Source organism: Brachycentrus maculatus, unplaced genomic scaffold (genome assembly GCF_059751285.1).
Source record: "Brachycentrus maculatus isolate JH-2025_06_01 unplaced genomic scaffold, ASM5975128v1 h1tg000656l, whole genome shotgun sequence".
NCBI lineage: Eukaryota > Metazoa > Arthropoda > Insecta > Trichoptera > Brachycentridae > Brachycentrus > Brachycentrus maculatus.
The window spans coordinates 929,493-949,697 of record NW_028281391.1 but is presented as its reverse complement, the minus strand read 5'-3'; the positions used below and the strand labels follow the sequence as shown (position 1 = coordinate 949,697).

At 34.0% G+C, this 20,205-nt stretch overlaps 1 protein-coding gene across 1 annotated transcript in view; it reads left to right on the top strand.

Annotated features, from left to right (window-relative positions):
- The window catches only part of LOC148300790 (neurexin 1-like), a 139,243-nt gene that overhangs the window by 108,917 nt on the left and 10,121 nt on the right, over positions 1-20,205 (top strand). Inside the window, exons 10-22 of the mRNA XM_088274306.1 lie at positions 3,574-3,766; positions 4,569-4,760; positions 5,586-5,729; positions 7,259-7,476; positions 7,983-8,100; positions 11,883-12,476; positions 13,227-13,427; positions 14,227-14,343; positions 14,476-14,654; positions 15,143-15,314; positions 16,278-16,510; positions 17,150-17,344; positions 19,402-19,520. Of these exons, the coding sequence (XP_088130432.1) occupies positions 3,574-3,766; positions 4,569-4,760; positions 5,586-5,729; positions 7,259-7,476; positions 7,983-8,100; positions 11,883-12,476; positions 13,227-13,427; positions 14,227-14,343; positions 14,476-14,654; positions 15,143-15,314; positions 16,278-16,510; positions 17,150-17,344; positions 19,402-19,520 (2,675 nt within the window). The remainder of the gene's footprint in view (positions 1-3,573; positions 3,767-4,568; positions 4,761-5,585; positions 5,730-7,258; positions 7,477-7,982; positions 8,101-11,882; positions 12,477-13,226; positions 13,428-14,226; positions 14,344-14,475; positions 14,655-15,142; positions 15,315-16,277; positions 16,511-17,149; positions 17,345-19,401; positions 19,521-20,205) is intronic.

Below are 20,205 nucleotides of genomic sequence, written 5' to 3'. Positions count from 1 at the left end.
AACGCGGAATATTTAGATTATTTTCGCACCTTACAAAACAATAATAAAAACAACTAAGATATAAAAAAGTGTTCAAAGTTACCCAGATCGAGTGTAATCTGAAAAATCATCTCAAACGGACCACAAAGTAAATTAGTAGAGACAAATTCGGTACTTTCATTTGAAAATAACGTTAAAAATATTTATTAATTATCTTTGTGTTTTCTCTTACTTGCTCTTACGCTAAAGGTTTAAAATTACTCGACATTTTTAATATTTTACCAAATCTTGCTTTTAACTAACACATTTTTTTGACGTCTTTAAAAATTGCGTTTCAAAGTGTTTTGACTTAACCGTTTTCCTCTATACTGATTAGGCTTAACTTACTGTTAAATTTACAATTGGCAGAATTTTTGTTTATTCTTTAATTATTTTAATTTAATTTTGATCACAAAAATAGATGCTTTCATCACCATTTCAATGTTTTTCTTTCCGCTTTAAATCTGCTCGATGTTGTGTTTGTACAGTGTATTGTGAATATGCATGACCGCTTTTATGTTTTGTGGCGTGTTTGTATGTGTTAGATAAAAATTTCGTTGTTTTTTTTTAGTTAAAACTTCTCAAAGTTAAATAGGGTAGGTTGACCTCAAATTAAATTAAAACAAAATGTCTTCTTATATACAATTTTTAAGTAATATTTTGCGTCCTTTTTATATGTAATTTTCAAAAAAATAATATTAACTTTATATATCTGTGCCATTATACCCGTATTCTATAAATCTCTTCAGTTTTTTTTCAGTTTACGAACGTCCACTGATACTTTGTGGCAAATTGTATAAACTTTACAAAATTAATAAAATAAAAACATTGTTTTTGACCACTTATATAATTTATTTGATACAATTATTCCAATCAGTTTTGACACGTATCCTCTCTTCGTCCGGGGTGATACATACTTCTAACTAATATTATAATGCTAACTAATCAACAATTGAATCTAAATAAAAGCTTGTAAATGCGTAGATTAAACGAATCCTTACCATCCGCGATTTCAATAATTTTCCGTAGTAAATTATCAATGCTTTACGAACACGTTATATACTAAAAAACAAAACAAAACGCACGCATTCCTTCAACATCCGAAGTTATGTCAACTGATTTGAAAAAATAGAGAAAATAAAAATTGATAGCAACTCTGTTCTGTTTGATTTTAGTAGTTACGTTGTATTTTTTTAATTTTGCCTACAAATCAATAGTGTATGCATTTAGAAACAAAACTAGAATTAAATAATTCACTTATTTTCAATTTATTTTCATTTGTTCTAATTTAAAATTAGAAATATATATATAGCTCTCATGTTTTGAGTACATTATGCCAACCTTCAGCGTGTTTTACACGTTTATTGATGCACGTAGTCCAAGTATGACCTGTAAAAACTATTTATATTTTGTATACATGCACTTAATCAATATACCTAATACTAGCTAGTTTTTAAATGACATTTAAAATGATTTATAATAGAAATGTATTAAACACGAACACTGTCACAAAGTACCTACTTTAAATGCGTGTTCATAGTCAAATTCGATAAGATTTTTATACTTATAAAATCAATTTAATCTGACTGTAGAATTAACACGTAAAATTATTCGATATGCTGTTTTGCTTATTGGTACAAAAATTGAAGACTTTCGGCCAAAAACAACAAATGTTTTAATCTTTTTCAGTATTCTTTCTCTTAAAATTGCACACAATTGTAATTCTTTTAATTTCCTTCGAATCAAAGGTTTAAAATAACCTGCGTTATTTAATATGTTAAGAAAGATGTTTGGTTTTTACAATCTTCCGATAAAAACGGTTTCATGGTTTCATGTGTGGTTTTTGTCGTAAAGTCTTCAATTATGTGTTAAACTTTTTCTGTATTAAATATATACACCTACGTTTAACGATAATACACATGAATAAGAAAATATATTCATGATAAATGAGGCTGAGAGGGTGCCAAGAGGGTATGTGCCATTTGCATCGTTTTGTGATAATTTGAGAAAACAATTGACAACCACACTACATACTAAATTTTTTGAAACTCCTACATATATCATTAATCTCATGACAATGTACGTATAAGTTCACAACACCCATCTATGTTGAATTGAGAAAGCTTTTATTAACAAGATACCTTTTTATTTGGATTATTCTTCATCTTTATAGAGATGTCAAAAAAAACTCCCAAGTGTAGAAAGCCCAGATTTGTGAACAAGTATTTGAACACACTCAAAATGTTGTGAAACAAATAACTAATCAAAGGATAACTGCATGAAAATAAAAAAAAAATCAGGTTTTCAGCCGTTTCCCAGTGTGTAAAATAATCAAGGTTCGGATATCGCATACAAATAAAAGAGTCTCTGCTAAATAAATGCTTTCTAAATCCAATCATAGATGGCTGTGGTGAACTCAAGGATCGTCATGAGATTGAGCATATATGTATGATTTCAAAAAAAATTGAGTAGTATGGTTGTCAATCATGAGTAGAATGGTTGTATGTTAGACGTGTGTAAAATACTCACTTAACCAGCATATTTTAACTAAAATTGCAAAGGTACCTACTCTAATGTGCAAAAGTAAATAGCCGCAAGTTAAAAACAGTAGTTTTGAAATAATTGAGTTTATGGTTAACTTAAAAGGATGCTTTTTGCCAAAACCTGTATCAAATTAATACGATTTTGCGGCTGTTTGGATAATGAATATCTCGGTAAAGGAAAGAGATAGAGCAAAATCTATGATTGCATATGATAGAGGCCAGTTATAAAAATGCTTTAAGTCATGTTAAGCCAAACAGCCGCATTTTGAGTTACGGCTAGTTGCCTTTACTTATTAGTACTCTTTCAGTGCCATCTCCGCTTCGAATATCGTGAATAAAATATTAAACTTATTCACAATATTTTGAGTGTGTCCAAATACTTGTTCACAAAATCTGGATCATTTCCAATTACAGGAGTTATTTTCATATAATTTTACTTTGACATCTCATCAAAGATGATGAAGAATAAAAATATAATACATACTAATAAAAGAGTTTCTGCTCAATAAAAAGCTTCTTTTCATCTCACCAATAAATGTCTCTAGTGAAGTTCTAGTGATTCAAGAACAATGTTTCAAAATTGGTTCATAAATATAGAGCTTTCAAGAATTTGAGTAGTGTGGTTGTCGATAATGGGTAGAATTGGTAAATGTTACACGTGTGTAAAGCGATCACTTAAACCAGCTTATGACGGTCGTCAGCCCCGTAAATACCCAGACTTCCATATTGTTCTTCATCTTTTATGAGGTGTCAAAAAATAACATGAAAAATAATTCCTACAGTTGGAGATAATCCAGATTCTGATCAAGTATTTGGGCACACTCAAAATGTTGTAACTTTAAAATTACAACATTTTGAGTTGTTAAAAAAAAACACAATTAAAATTAAAATAAACACTAAACCATATTCTTCTTCATCTTTGATGAAATGTCAAAAAAAGATGTTAAACTTATTTTTATTCAAACTTTCATCATTGAGTTTTTCCTACTGCATGTCTCGACATCTCCTCCAGTCTGACCTGTTCGCCGTGGAGCTGCTGAACGGTCACATCTACCTGCACGTGGACCTCGGGTCCGGCGGGGTGCGCGTGAGGGCGTCCCGGAAGCGAGTGGACGACGCGCAGTGGCATGACCTCACCCTGAGGAGAATCGGGAGAGATGTGAAGATTACGATAGACGGAGCTTCTGCCGACTTTAAAACACCAGGTAACTAAATGTACCTTAACCACTTACATGTTTAGTATTTTGTCATGGCGCCCTACTTAAGTAAGCTATTTGGAAAAGACAATGTGACTATATGAAAGATATGTGTGTATATATGATAAATATATTATAGTTGAAAGAAATAGGTAGGTACCTACAATAATAGTAATTGTGTAGAAAGATGCTAGCTCTCAAAATATAAATTATTTATTAATAGGTACCCGAGAATATTTATGGTTTCGGATAATGATAGAGGATCGACTCACGGCGCCCCTTTTGACTTTCTACGGCGCACCAGGGCGTCGCGGTGCACACTTTGGGCGCACCTAAAAAAGTCTATTTTTTGTATACAGATATAAAAGAAACTCGTATTATGAAAACTTACTAGATACATACACAGTGTGGCGTTTGAGCTGCAGTTTACTCGGAAAAACACAGTTTAAATATTCAGGGTTGTCAGAACTTGATACAGACAACACGTTTACTTATTAATATAACAGTGTTTATAAAATATGCTTATTCATTTATTATTTATGTTAACAAAGATTAGAAAAGGATTAAAATAAATGTGAATGTTGCACGAAAATATAAAACCATTAAAAAAAACTGTAGGCGGTAACCCTGTATCAGAAACAATCAGTGAAAGCTTTTAGAAAGATGACTGATGCATTGATAATATCGGCGAATTGTAATATTTTACCATTTCTTAATCTTCCTAACAGACGTATGTAAGTTTTAAAGTAAACAAATCATATATCTACATATTTATAACACGCTTGTGATTTGTATTTTTTTTTGCTTTCAGGGGAATCAAATCAGTTAGAGCTAGATGGCCCTTTGTATCTAGGAGGACTGGGCCCTTCACATTCTTCTATAAACACCCCTCCAGCTCTCTGGACGGCTGCGCTTCGGCAAGGATTTGTTGGATGTATCAGAGATCTGGTTACCAATGGAAAGGCCATTGATCTTACAATGTACGCCAGACAACAGGATTCAGGTATAATCAAATATTTATATGAAACAGCCTTAAGAATGATTTGACATATATTTTACGATAGATATCAGACTAAAATTAGTTAATAACGCGATCGCGGTTTTAACTATGATGTATGATGAAATATTGATTTTAGTAAAAAATATTCATGTTAGTTCTTCAAATGTACCTGAAATATATTTTACTTTAATAAATTGTTAATTCCATGATATTAATCGTTTTTCGCTCGCATCACGTCTGAATGAGAGCAGTTTTAAATTTAGAATTTACAGTTTGGGATTTAAAAAAATAGCTCGATTAATTGAGTCCAACACGAAGTGCAATAAAATACGTTAAACTCTTCACTTTGTAGATATATTTCGTATTGAAAATAGTTTTTATATTAAAAGAGCTTTTTATATTATGGAAACTAAATAATCGCTCGTCATAATGTTACATTTTTTGTCTAAGCGGCTTAGTAATTTTATTTATTGAGAGATAGGTAGATACCGATAATCAAAAATTAACTCGGTATTTGTTTATGGTTTCATTATTAAGGAAAACATAGACAAAAGAGAATTAGTCTATGTTATTTTATAATTTAAATTTGACGTTTGGCTTCTGTCAGCTTGTTTGAGGTATTTACTATTTGTGTACGAAAAAAATGTGCATAATTATGTTGATATTATTAAGCTTTTTATGTGATAATTCATTTGACTCCATCTTATCCAATTATAAACTAATGTCGACCTAAAATCTCTTATCATTCTTCGGTGTTCCGGTTTGCCAGACCAGTTTACATAATAGCAGTTTTTCTCTTGAAATAATGTTATTGTAACGCTTTTCTAGGGTCTGTTCGTCCATCATGCCACATCCTCCCTGCCCAGTGCGGCACCACGACCTGTCAACACGGAGGCACCTGCACAGAAGGATGGAATCGTCCACTTTGCGATTGCTCTGCCACCAGCTACACCGGGCCAACATGTGGAAGAGGTATGCTAAAACAATATTGTATATTCGTATAATCCTTTGGCGTAAATCTTATGCCTCTGCCCATGCAAATATTTTTTTAAATTCTTCTAGAAAAGTGTTACAAGTGGAAAAAAATATGTTTATTATTTCATGGATTTGAGTGTGGGTTTCTTTGGATAATAAGTGAGCTAGCGAATATAAATTAACATTATTAAATTACGATTTTGAGTAGTTGAGTGGGAAAACCACAGATTGTTGAATTTGATTTACAATGGAACCTTATTGTAACGGACGTTAATATAATGAATTCCTTAATGTAACAAGTTTTTTGAAATCCTCTTGAGTCATAGCATTCAATGAAAAATATTATTTTTTTTTTTTTTAGAAAAAGAGAAATATTTGTATTTTTATTATTTTCACAAATATTTCAATTTCATTCTATTTCTGTGAGCCTATGCGGCTTATTATTAGAAATAGGTATCAAATTGTAGAGTTCGAACCGAGAAACTCTGACTTAAGAGTCCGCGACACTTACCACGGGACCACAACCCGACACTATACTATATCTAATTAACCGCCCTACACATACGAGCGTACGTGATACATGTCTTTTTTCCTCACCATTGCGCTAACCCTGTGCCAAAAATATTTTATGCAAGACAGAGAGAGGGAACACACTAACGCTAAAGTACATCAGTTTAGTTCTAAAAGCACCTATTATGGCAAAAAAATTCAGGTATGAATACAACAAACATTGTTGTCGTAATTCTGTAGAAAAAAATATTATTTTTTCTAAAGAATTACTCAGAAAATAACCCGAGAGTAGGGTTAAATTACTAACAGAGACAAGAGAATAGTACTCTACACTAACCTGTCTTTGCAAACATTCTTCGCCCCTTCCATATTCATGCATCTCCTCATACATACCTACCCTCAGATTATTCCTGATCTGAACACTTTCGAGAATATGAAATACTTAATTATGCTTATTACCAACCACATTCACCTCATAAATTTGTTTTACTTTTCTTTCTTCATTCGTTCGATTCAAATGCCCAAACCAACACAACAATTTGAACATCAATCATACATAATTTTGCTGCATATTTGTCTGAAAAAAACACATTACTGCATTCAGTCTACTTTCATCCTTCCTTTGCCAACTTTTCACTTTCATACACTGGAACCAAGATTTTTTTTAATTCTATTTTTAAACTTAGTTAATTCCATTTAAATAGTCCAAACCTGTAAAGGTGGAGACTGACCGGAGCATTCCGTCGTAACATAACGTCGTATGTTACATCGCTCGCGGCGAGTATCACCGAGCATCCGAAACTATGGATGGAGCGCTCGGCTCGCTGCACTGACTGCCTGAATGCTCGCATCGTAACGTGTTACGTTACGACGAAATGCTCCGGTCAATCTCCACCATAAAGTGAGCTTCACAATTTAAACTGACACTTTGATTATTTAGAAACAAAAAATGAATCGCAAAGTCTGTCACATTAAAAATATTTATTAGACTTAATTTTTCAACATCTTAATTACAGAATCGGCCACAATCTCCCTAAACGGAAGCCAGCACGTGTCCATATCCCTGGGTCCCGAGCATCTGACGCAGACGGAGGAGCTGGCCTTGAGGTTCCGCACCAGCCGGCCACTAGGCCTACTGCTGCTGACCACGGCCACGGGTGCAGCCGACCGCCTGGAGCTGGCTGTGGTGGCTGGGAGAGTGAGGGCCAGCGTCAGGCTCGGAGACAGAGAGAAGGTTTGAAATCCGAGCATGGATAACTTCAACAACATCGTTGATATAAACCGGTGGTTCTCAAACTTATTTCATCTATCGCCCACTTTGAAGGAGGAATGCAAAGCCGAGATAAGCACTATCGATAAAATTAAGAAAGGTGTGTTGAGATGGTTTGGACATGTAGAACGAATGAGTGAGGAAAGAACGGTGAAACAAATTGAGCCGAATGTAATTGGAAAAAGGAGCTGAGGAAGACCGAGAAAATATGGCACGATCAGGTATGCCAAATACTTGAAAGTGTTCAGGTCAGGAGTCGTAATAATCGGCGGGTATGTATGAGGAGATGCATGAACTTGGATGTGGCGAAAAATGTTTGCAAAGACAGAGTGGTGTGGCGTAATGGTTAGTTAGTTAGCCATGTTTGGGTTCTGAAGCAAGACAACTGATTTAATTTCCAGAGTATGTTGGCAGCCTTGGCGACACGGGTTGGCTGACTTTTCCGACTAACGGCGATTGTTTTGTTGTAGAACCTTCTGGCAGGGCAGAACGTGAATGACAACGAGTGGCACACTGTGCGCTTCTCTCGACGCGCCTCTAACCTCAAGCTACAGGTGGACGCGGCTGTGCCCGTGAGGGGTATGTTATGTATGTATTGGGCACACCACCGAGCACACTTATTTATCCTACTTAAGTGACTTGTTAGTTATTAGGCGTTGGTACTTGTCTGATGATGTAAATAAGTTTAATAATATAATCTGGATGGAAAATCCATCCAAGGGCAGAATAAGGTATGACTAAATTCACACTTGTTAAACTTTTCAACAGTTTTTTTCCTTTATTTTAAATTCTTTTGCATTATACAAACATGACATAAATTCAAATACAAAAAAATATGAATAAAATACAAAAAAATCCCACAAAGACATGGCCTGTGTGTGGGTAAACAATATAATTTTACTTATTTATTTTTTTACAAAAATGTTAATGAAATTAGTATATAACCACTCACCGAGATTTTTACGTCTACCGGTTTCGAGACGTACCCGTCTCTTCGTCAGGACAATCACTAACACAGCATGCAAACAATACTACCCTTCACCACCATAGCACCATTTACACACTCAAAACTACACAAAATGTCTAACACATGCGATTTTTGGTCGACCCGAAGACCAACATGCACTATAGTTTTCAATACAGACATGCGTTACGAGCCGAGGTTAAACGTATATTAGTATATTAGTTAAACGTATATTAATATACGTTTAACCTCGGCTCGTAACGCATGTCTGTATTGAAAACTATAGTGCATGTTGGTCTTCGGGTCGACCAAAAATCGCATGTGTTAGACATTTTGTGTAGTTTTGAGTGTGTAAATGGTGCTATGGTGGTGAAGGGTAGTATTGTTTGCATGCTGTGTTAGTGATTGTCCTGACGAAGAGACGGGTACGTCTCGAAACCGGTAGACGTAAAAATCTCGGTGAGTGGTTATATACTAATTTCATTAACATTTTTGTAAAAAAATAAATAAGTAAAAATGACTAACCACAAAGTAAATGCTTTAAATATTAATAATATTGAGAATAATATAATTTTGGTCATATTATATACAATAGATCTTATAAGAACTAGAATAAAAGTGTCAATATAAAATACAAAAAGTACAAAATACTTGACTATCAGAAAACAAAAATTAAATTAAATTAAAAACTTAAAAACAAAAAAAATATGAAAAAGTAAAAAGTTAGCAAGCATGTACTACATGAGTGATACGTCTACAAGAAAAAGGAGCTTAAATCAGTGTATTATTATTTTTTTCAATTTATATTCCTTCATATTCTGATATAGTAAAACCCTTATCTGCACCCCAATGGTGCATAGGGCACTGCTTCATATGAACACAGTGTTATCTTGATTGTTTACATACGAAGGAAAGGTGATCAGCCCTCCGCTTCAGGTACCAGTCCAGGGTAATATTGAATAAATATTACAGTGAAAAAATCACTTATATTTATTTGACCCCCCCTGGGAATCGGACCCGGGACCTCCAGAACGGTAGCCGAGCGTGCTGACACTTACATTACACTACAGAGGCGGACAGATATTCTGATAACGTTTTTTTTTTTAAATTATGATCTTTTATGATTAACTTGTTCCGTGCGTCGAACACGGCTCTCATGTCCACACAACTATTACGCCACGCGTCGAGGGGAGCTGTGTTGAATTAAGATAATGATTTGTAGCTGGTTTCATATGTTTTGAAAACATAAAGGAATACACTTCGTGTTTCTTGATTTGTCATTATCGCATCATTGGTTTTTCATTCTTTTCTCTCTGTCTACCCCTGCAGTGAAACAGCGTGATGGTTAGTTTTGTCTTTTTAAAAAAAGTAGATTCTTCATTGTTTTAACGTAGGCATTTCACATAGTGTGACAATCCGGTTTTGCGATATATTAAAATGTATGTTAAAATACCCGTCATATTTAAGTGTTCATCTCTATTGTTAGTATTTCTAATAATTACAGGAGATGAATGTATACATTAACTTATGAGTATTACAATTATAAGAAATAAAAACAAACAAGAAAAATAATAAAAAAAGTTTATATTTGCATCATCAAACAAGCCAACATTGTCGATGAATAGTTTATCTTGATTCTCATTTTATTTGGGTGTTTTATTTGTGTATGACTTAAAAGTACATATATTCTTCTTCTTCTTCTTTTTGTAGATCCTAAGGATCTGTTTGGGCCTCCGCTGGTCGTTCTTGGGATGTTGACTCCCAGCTGTCTTTCCACCTTTTTGGAGGTCTGCCTGGGGGTCTGCGTCCTTTAGGGTTTCCTTGAAGGGCGATGCGTGGAAGTCTGTCTTCTGACATTCCATTTACATGCTCATTCCATTAATGCCTTCGTTGTCGTCTGAGTTTTTTCAAAACCTCAAATCTTCTCAAGTTATCCACCGTTTTATTTAAATTTCACACAATGCTGCATTTGAATATGTGCACATTTTTATGTATGTATACCTGTTACAGGAATATATAAAAAAAACTGTTTTCTAACAACTTTTTTAACGCAATGGCAGTGTCATCTATTGAACGAAATGGCTACACACGAAAAAACATTTCTCATGGCGGACAGCGTTTTTCTTATTATCTGCTGTCATTAAGTATTTCAAATCTTTTCAATTGCATTGTTGTTTCATAGGTTTTTGATATTACCATTGCCTTACAAGCATTGAGAAATTATACATATTAGAAATGTGTGATTTCTGTTTTCTTTCTTTTCTATTTGACCAGACTGAGCTACAGCAACGCGTGGCTGGGTACAGCCAGTATGCAATAAAATAAATTGAAAAAAAAGAACATCCAAATAAAATTGAATCACTCTTTTTGGTAACATTTATGTTCATCAGTTGAACAAAAAAACATATATGTATGTAACTAAATTTATTGACATAAAAAACGAATGATTTCCTTACAGACATGAATGTTGCCAAATCAGATTAAACATTTTTCGCCATACCTGAAGTGATATTGCACTTTTTTCTCCAAGCATACCATTAATTATTGACATTGTAAGTTTTCACACAGATGAAAGTTTTTTGGTCACGAATGGAGTCTATATGGTCACAAAATACATTTTCAGTGGTTTGTGATCATATTAGCTGCGACTGGTACCAGAAATATTGAGCGGATCCACTGAAATCCAAATTGGAAATGGTTATAAGAGAAAAATGTGTGATGTGTAATAATCTTTCCTACTTAAATTTTTATTTATCTTTCTAGTGGGCACTTTTTAATTTTATTTATTCATCTCTTGAGTTGCCTTTATTTTTTCTTCAATTTCTCCATTACATTATTCTTAATTTTGGTAGATACTTATGATTTGTGCCTGCTCGATAAATAGGTTGATGTGAATGTACCTTTAGAATTCCGCTAGTGAAAAAAGAAAATGGAATACATAAATTTGTAGTGCTTGATCTTGGAATTTCCATAACCTTAACCATAAAAAAATAAATATAAAAAGAGTATTTTTGATTCCATTAAAATTGTCCCAGTTAATAAATTAATAATAAAACAAGTCACTATATTTCTTGCTTCTCTCCCTCCAGTATATTTGAATTTTCGACATTATAAAAAAATATTTAAAATAAATTACAAAAAAATAATTACTAAAGCTGGTAAAAAAAAACAACCAAATAAACTTTTATATAGTTAAATAAAATTAAGACGAATTCACTCTAAGACTTATTTTCGCTTCCTGATCTTCTTTTAACTCTTCCTGTGCTGTCTCTTTATTTTCCTAAAAATTCTTTCATGATTGAATTTCATTTGCAATTATCTCTGCTCTTAAAATATTCTTGGTGTTGTGATTCTGTCTTTCGAAAATGTATCGAAATATTTTATTGACATTCTTATTATGATGCAGCCGAAACTATTTTGGGAAAAGCTTCGACGCTGGAGATTGCGACGATACATCTGGGAGGATTATTCCATGCGGAAGAAGAGATACAGATGACCACGACGCTCCCGAACTATGTGGGGTATTTGCAAGGATTCGTGTTTAACGGTCATCGATTCATCGATCTAGCGAAGACAATGGGTCTGGGATTCAACAACCTCATTCCGACCTATCCGCAGATAAAAGTGACGGGAAAATTCACTAAAACCGAACATCCAAACATTTATAAGGCCGTTACGTTCAAATCTAAACATACCTATGTCGGTTTACCACTTTTGAAAGCTTACTCCAACGTTTATATAGACTTCTACTTCAAAACAATCGAGCCGAATGGAATCCTTCTTTACAATGGTGGCAAAAAGCAGGATTTCATTGCCTTGGAACTTGTGAATGGTCACATACACTATGCTTTCAACTTGGGAGATGGCATTGTCACTATCAAGGATAAAGCAAAGGCTCCTTTAAACGACAACAGATGGCATTCTATCTCCGTGAGGAGGCCTGCACCGAAAATCCACACTTTGACAGTTGATGATACCTTTGAAGTATTCAGCACTACAGGTAACCAATATCAGATTAATGACAGTTTTTCTTTAATTATCCTCTTCGGAAGTATTGTACAAACAAAACTTTCCTCAAAAGAGTATGGGCGTACATGAACACCCGCGCCTATAACAAAAGTCTGGCGACATTTATTTCCAAAATGGCACTTGTACTGCCATCTGTGGTTGAATGTAAACACTAAAATCCCCTTCAGATTATTTTCCTGTTTTACCTATGATATTTTACTTAAAACAAAGTTTGTGTGAAGTCATCTTAATGATGCTGTAAAAAATGATCCATGAAATAAAACATAGATAATTTTGATATGAATCATGTTTACCAGTGTAAATATCTTGCTCATAGCATTGACTATGATAAATAAAAAAAACTCCTCAGATACAGTTTGGTCCGCAGAAACTCAACCCGAAATGTGTGCTTTCTTTTTTTTCATTTCCATTTGATACCACAGCATCTTGTGGCCAAGTACAGCCAGTATATAATACAAGTTAAATTCTCGTTTGTATATAACCTGAGGCACAGGACTGATCACCTTGCATTTGTATAATAAACAATCAAATAAATGTTGTATTAATTTGATGTAGTACCCTGCACTGTTGGGTGCAGATAAGAAACAGTAGTAGCAGTAATAATATAAGATTATTTGAAAAAAATCTACACTTTATGTGGTCTTTTAGGAAGGACATTGTCAACTTCCTGACCGGGATGTTTTTTTAATTATCCTTCCAAATGTGTAATATTTTTTTCCAGGGTCCGTTTTAACATTTGAGTTGGACAGCATCCTTTACATTGGCGGTGTAATGAAGGATATGTACGCCGGTTTGGGTTCCGGGATAGTGTCCAGGCAAGGATTCGAAGGGTGTATAGCGAGCCTGGACCTGCCAGGAGAGAGTCCCTCGCTTGTTGACGATGCTGTGGTCCCTAGCAGCTCCCTCTTAACAGGATGCGAAGGTTTGGATATTGATTATACCTTATCTTATTCTTTGTATAATTTTATAATGAATTTTGCAAAGTCCTGTAGTAAATTGTCACTTAAATACAGAACCACACAAAAGAAAATTTTATGTGGGAGAGAATTAACCACTTAACTGACAAATTTTGGTCAGAAAATTTTCCGTTGCAAGAAATCGTCATTGATAAGTTGAAACAAGACTGTCCGAACACCGCTCGGGTTATTCAATAAAAACAAATGGGTCAATATTTGACTCGGGAAAACAGAACTGAGAAAACAGAATAGGATTTACCCGAGCAGTGCTCGGGTTCGTCAGATGCAGTACAAATTCCTTGTCCGAGTCACGCTCGGGCTAGTCAGGGAACTGGTTAAACTTTTGAAGGTGATTTCTCTTAGTCTTCATCTCCATCTTAGTCGTCATTACTGAGGGTTATGACCCTTGTGGAAGCAATGACCCTTCTCCAGTTATCCCTTGACTGCGCTGCATGTAGTGCTCCAACCACTGAGGTGCCTGCTGCTGTGAGGGATCTTCCTCTCCCTTTCTTCTCCTCTAGGCTACCAATCACAACCAGTCGTTCCAGGCTATCATCATTGCCACACGCAATGTGTCCAAATAACTATAGAATCCGTTGTGTACAGACATTGGCCAGAGTCAACCCATCCTATCCTCTTAATCATTTATTTAGTAGTATTTTCTTATGAATGTTTGAATAGGTATTTATTTAAGTTAAGACAGCTTTGGAGGTTTATTTTGGGGATTCTTGATTGAGAAATATTGACTTTAGTATTTCATTTAAGGTCCGACGAAGTGCAGTCATAACGCATGTGCCAACAAAGGGCTCTGTGTGCAACAGTGGAACACCTACGTATGTGACTGCGATTTAACATCCTTCACAGGGCCTACATGCTATGACGGTAAGTGCATTCAACATTTTAACAAGACAGATCCAATTTAAAATCACTTGTAAGCGAGTGGAGGCTTAATTAAAAAAAAATACTATCTTTGGAATCATAATAATACATCCGTATAATTTTTCCATGTTTCAGAATCAATTACATACGAGTTTGGGCCTAACCGCGGAATGATCCAGTACACGTTTCCCAGTTCACGAGTTGTGGACACGGAACAAGATCTCGTGGCCCTGGGTCTGATGACTTCCAGATCGGATGCTGTGATCTTGAGAGTGGAGTCAGCAACTACTCAAGATTATATGGAGATGGAAATTGTAAGATCTAATTAAGATTGTAACATTCAAAATATTATATATTATCTTTGCAAAGTCAATATAAAATTATCTGTACTTATTTATAAGATATTTTCTGTTTTTTTTCAATAAATACTTCAATTCAGCTCAGTGCTAAAAATCAGCATTTACTATGGTAAAAAGAAATTACGATTCTTAGAAAATTCTAAGAATCGGAAGGTAGGTACATTTTTTGACTTGTATATACATATACGGTCCATGTTTACAAGTTTCTTGCACCCTACCCTAATTCGTATAACCCAAGTTTTGTCAGCTCCCATTTTTTACCTATAATTTGTATAAACATGTTTAGATGGGTCCCAACAACAATGTGTAAGCATTTATTTTTATTATATACTTATGTTATTAATGTTTTTTTCAGTGGAAGAAATTTACAAATTGCATTTTTTCAGTCTGACTAAAAATAGATGATGGGTATTTAACCACATATCATGGCATTATCCTTTCAGGTGGAGGGGAATGTGTTCATGGTGTATAATGTTGGTAGCAATGACCACCCCATTGGAGAGATTGGCGTGAAAGTCAACGACAATGCTTACCATGTTGTCAGGTTCACTCGACACGGTGCCAATTCTACATTGCAAGTTGACGACTTCAATGTTCTTATCAGTCACCCGCAAGGTTTGTGTGATTTTATTAATATTTTTAACTGTGAATAAAATTATAATGATGATTTATTGATTCAAATTGATGTTTGTAATCATTCATATTATGTAATTTATTATTATTTATTCAATTTTACACTGAATTATTTACCCTACAGTTGATATAATATCAATATTATAGGTGTTTCAAATCGAGATGAAACATCTATCGTTTATATGAAAGAAGTTGGAAGTCTGAGCATTTCAGGAGTTACGAGCATTGTCTTTAAAAAAAATTCTTGAATTACATTCCTTTTATAATTTTGTTATTAAGGCTTTTTTTTATTTATTTCAAGTTTATTATTATTTTTAATGTTTTTTATCATTGTATGTTATGTAATAAGCAATATTGGCCACATGCGTGCATACTTCACTTCAAGGTTTGTATTAAAAATAAATAAACGAAATAAAATTATGGTCCACAAATGCTATATGTAGTGACTTTGCTTACCCTTTATTACAACATACTAAACATGTAATGATAGCTTAAAATGTACATATGCCCATTATTGCGTGTGATAAGTGCAGTTTATGTTAATGCTGGGTATGAACTGTAAAGAATAACGTATGCTAAATGTATGGATAAATAATGAGTGTGTATGCACTTTGACAATGCACCCTTTCATTCATTTAAAAAGAGAAATATTTGTGTTTTTTTACTATTTACAAAAATATTTTAATTTCATACTATTTTTGTGAGCCTAAGCAGCTCATTATTAGGAATAAGTATCAAATTGTGGTAGAGGAGGTTCGAACCAAGACTCCGACTCAAGAATCCGTGACACTAACCACGGGGCCACAACCCGACACTAATATCAAACTATTTGCAAAGCAAAGCGCATAGATAAAGGCAGCTGTCACTCAAATTTTCACTTATCTTTTTCCATTCAAAGGTGAATGCAGTTTTTAATATGAGCTTAAGTAAATTTTTCTATTATAGGTCAACAATCGACAGTTTTCAACAGCCAATCGGCTGTATACGTTGGCGGGAAGTGGAACAAAGCCAAGTCCCGAGTGGAGCGGGGATTTAGCGGAGCGATATCCGGACTGGTGGTCAACGGGATCCGGGTTCTGGACCTCGCTGCTGAGAAGGATCCTGGCGCTTCTGTCAGGGGAGATGCGCAACTCATGACTGGGCTTCTGGAGAGAAACGAACTGCACAGGATGCAGCAGGTTGGTTACATTTGAGATACAATTCGACAATTTGTCCTATCCATTCGACCCTAATTAGAATATGTACTAATTAGGGTTGCATACCAATCGCAAGTAACCGCAGACCCAATCCCGATCTGTACAACGTTTTTTGTTATCTCTCGCTCTCTACCAAAAGTAAGCAAATGGAACGGCTCTAACCATCTCCTACTCTCTACCAACAGTATGTAAAAGACGTTTTTAAGCATTTCCCTCAAATGTGTTAATATAACACTCTCCTTATCATTCATCGTTCACTTTGTGTAATACCACTTTAAAAAATATTAATTTGTGACTGCCCGTTTGGGAATAATCATTCCATCATCAGGCGATTAAAATGAAATTTTTCAATTTGTAGGAAAGAAAGAAGACAAATGAATCACAATGTCTTCTTTCTATCTTTAAAAAATGTATTTTTGTATGAATGTCAGACTGTAACAATTTCATTTTAATAACCTGATGATGGAATGATTATTCCGAAATGAATTTAGTCACAAATTCGTGTTTTTTAAAGTGGTTTTGTGATGAATGATAAGGAGAGTTTTATATTACCGCACCACAAAGTTAACAATGCTTTTAATATACAAAATATAATGTGTTAATACTTTGTATTTCAATTAGACCCCAGCATCAGGTTACGGCGGAGTGGGTGTTCTTGACGAGCTGGTGTTCTCTGGAGCGGGTTCAGGATGTCGGGATGACGACGAGGATGAATGTCTTCCCGCTCCGGAGGCTGGCTCCGGGGGAGACGACCTCATCACGCCGGTATACGTTCCTCCCCAACCGAGACCGACTTCATCCAGTAAAATTAATCAGGTTACTAACTTTTTTTTATGGCTACTACAGCTGCCATTCTTAGCATAAATAAAGAATATTTTTAAAAGGTCCTACTCTCACCTGGGTGAAATCAATCTTATCCCTGTTAAATTAGCATGGTCCCGAATTCTATGTATTAAATTTAAACAGATACATGTATAGCAATTTTTCTTTAATAATTGACAAAATAACAATAATTTAATACATAAAATTTATTTACAACATTTTGAGTGTGTCCAAATACTTGTTTACAAAATCTGGATTATCTCCAATTACAGGAGTTATTTTCATATTATTTTTTGAAATCTCATCAAAGATGAAGAAAAATATGGAAGTCTGGGCATTTACGGGGCTTACGACCGTCATAGGCTGGTTTAAGTGATCACTTTACACACGTGTAACATTCACCAATTCTACCCATTATTGACAACCACACTACTCAAATTCTTGGAAGTTCTATATATATGAACCAATTTAGAAACCTTGTTCATGAATCACTAGAACTTCACTTGAGACATCTATTGGTAAGATGTAAAGAAGCTTTTTATTAAGCAGAAACTCTTATATTAGTATGTGAGATCCGAATCCTGGATTATAATCACACACATGAGAAACGCCAGAAAATATCATTTTCATTTTTATTATTAAGCTAATAATTTGACCAGATAATTTATTTACAACATTTTGAGTGTGTCCAAATACTTGTTCACAAAATCTGGATTATCTCCAATTACAGGATCTCACATACTAATATAAGAGTTTCTGCTTAATAAAAAGCTTCTTTACATCTTACCAATAGATGTCTCAATGTTACACGTGTGTAAAGTGATCACTTAAACCAGCCTATGACGGTCGTAAGCCCCGTAAATGCCCAGACTTCCATATTTTTCTTCATCTTTGATGAGATTTCAAAAAATAATATGAAAATAACTCCTGTAATTGGAGATAATCCAGATTTTGTGAACAAGTATTTGGACACACTCAAAATGTTGTAAATAAATTATCTGGTCAAATTATTAGCTTAATAATAAAAATGAAAATGATGTTTTCTGGCGTTTCTCATGTGTGTGATTATAATCCAGGATTCGGATCTCACATACTAATATAAGAGTTTCTGCTTAATAAAAAGCTTCTTTACATCTTACCAATAGATGTCTCAAGTGAAGTTCTAGTGATTCATGAACAAGGTTTCTAAATTGGTTCATATATATAGAACTTCCAAGAATTTGAGTAGTGTGGTTGTCAATAATGGGTAGAATTGGTGAATGTTACACGTGTGTAAAGTGATCACTTAAACCAGCCTATGACGGTCGTAAGCCCCGTAAATGCCCAGACTTCCATATTTTTCTTCATCTTTGATGAGATTTCAAAAAATAACATAAAATTTATATTGTTGCATTTGTATTATATATTTTTTTATTCCTTTATTTGAAATTAAAAATATTTTGGCACCAGGATATCTTGTGCAATAAATAAATGTTTCCCCTCTTTATTTAAAAAGACTTCTTCAAAGACTGATAAACAATCCAAACAAAAAACTTTTCTGTTTACGATTTCAAATTACAAATAATACTCACTCTACGCTAAGCTAAAATTAAAAAAAAATCTGCATGAACCTAATGCTTCCATTCTTTTATTTGCTTGTAGGTACCTACCTACCTAATTCTTCCTTTTATAAAATGGCAACTCCTAATAGAATCATAATTAAGTTGGTAGTCTCGAACTCCTGTCAGTGTAACCAACTAAACAAATCTTTATGTGTGAAATTCAAAAATAGACCTTCAGCATAGATTATATATGACAATTCAAAATGGTATCATGTTTCAGTTGGTAACCTTGAACTATGTCAGTATAACCAACCAAACAAACTTTATGTATAAAATTCAAAAATACACCTTCAGCTTAGATTTTACTATGATTTGTGGTTAAAAATCGTTTGCAATATTGTGATTACATTTGTACCAACAATCCAAATAAATCCTTTTGTAGCCTTTTGTAAGTTTACTTGAAAATTTCGACAGTTGAAATCTAATTACTTATGATAATTTTATTTCTAGAATAATAAGAAAGAGCAAAAGAGCGGTAAGCTGGAGAAGCCTTGTGATGATGAGGATTGCTTTGCCGGATCAGGGTCAAGTGAAATCACCACTGAAGTAGATCACACAGAGCCACCGAGGTAACCAAATTTCAATGTAAAACTAAAGATTTTGAATACAAATGTTTGTTTTATCAACAGGTCTAACAAATAAAAATAATATTTATTATTATCTTCAGTGCTCTGTATCATGCATTGGCAGCTTTAACTGTTAGGCTTATTTTCATATCTTTCTATATCCCTATTTTTTTCTCTGATGCAATTTGTACAAAAAGCCAGATAAATTAAAAGTTCTTAACTCAATTTTGTAAAAAAAACTTTCACCTTTATTTTAAGGTACAATATTTTATATGACAGGTCTTGATGATATTGTCAAGTTTCCTAACCTGACTTAGTGATCAATTGCTCTGAATTTCTCATGTTCTTGATGCTGACCACTAACTGACAAATTTTTTTGAAGTTTTTAAAATATTTGAATCTTACTATGATATCTCAACATACATGAAGAAGAATATGGAAGTCTGGGTATTTGCAGGGCTTACGACCTGTTGGCTGGTTTGATTGATATGCATGTTAACACATTACGTTATACACTGATAGACAACCAATCTATTCAAATTTATCCTTCCTGTTTCCTACATGGATAAAAAAATAATACATTTTTTATAGCTAGCTTAAAAAAACACACTTCAAATTTCGGAAGTTGTATTAATCCTTCAATTGACACCATCTTTTACATGGAGTTCTTGGATTGAGTTAGATTTTT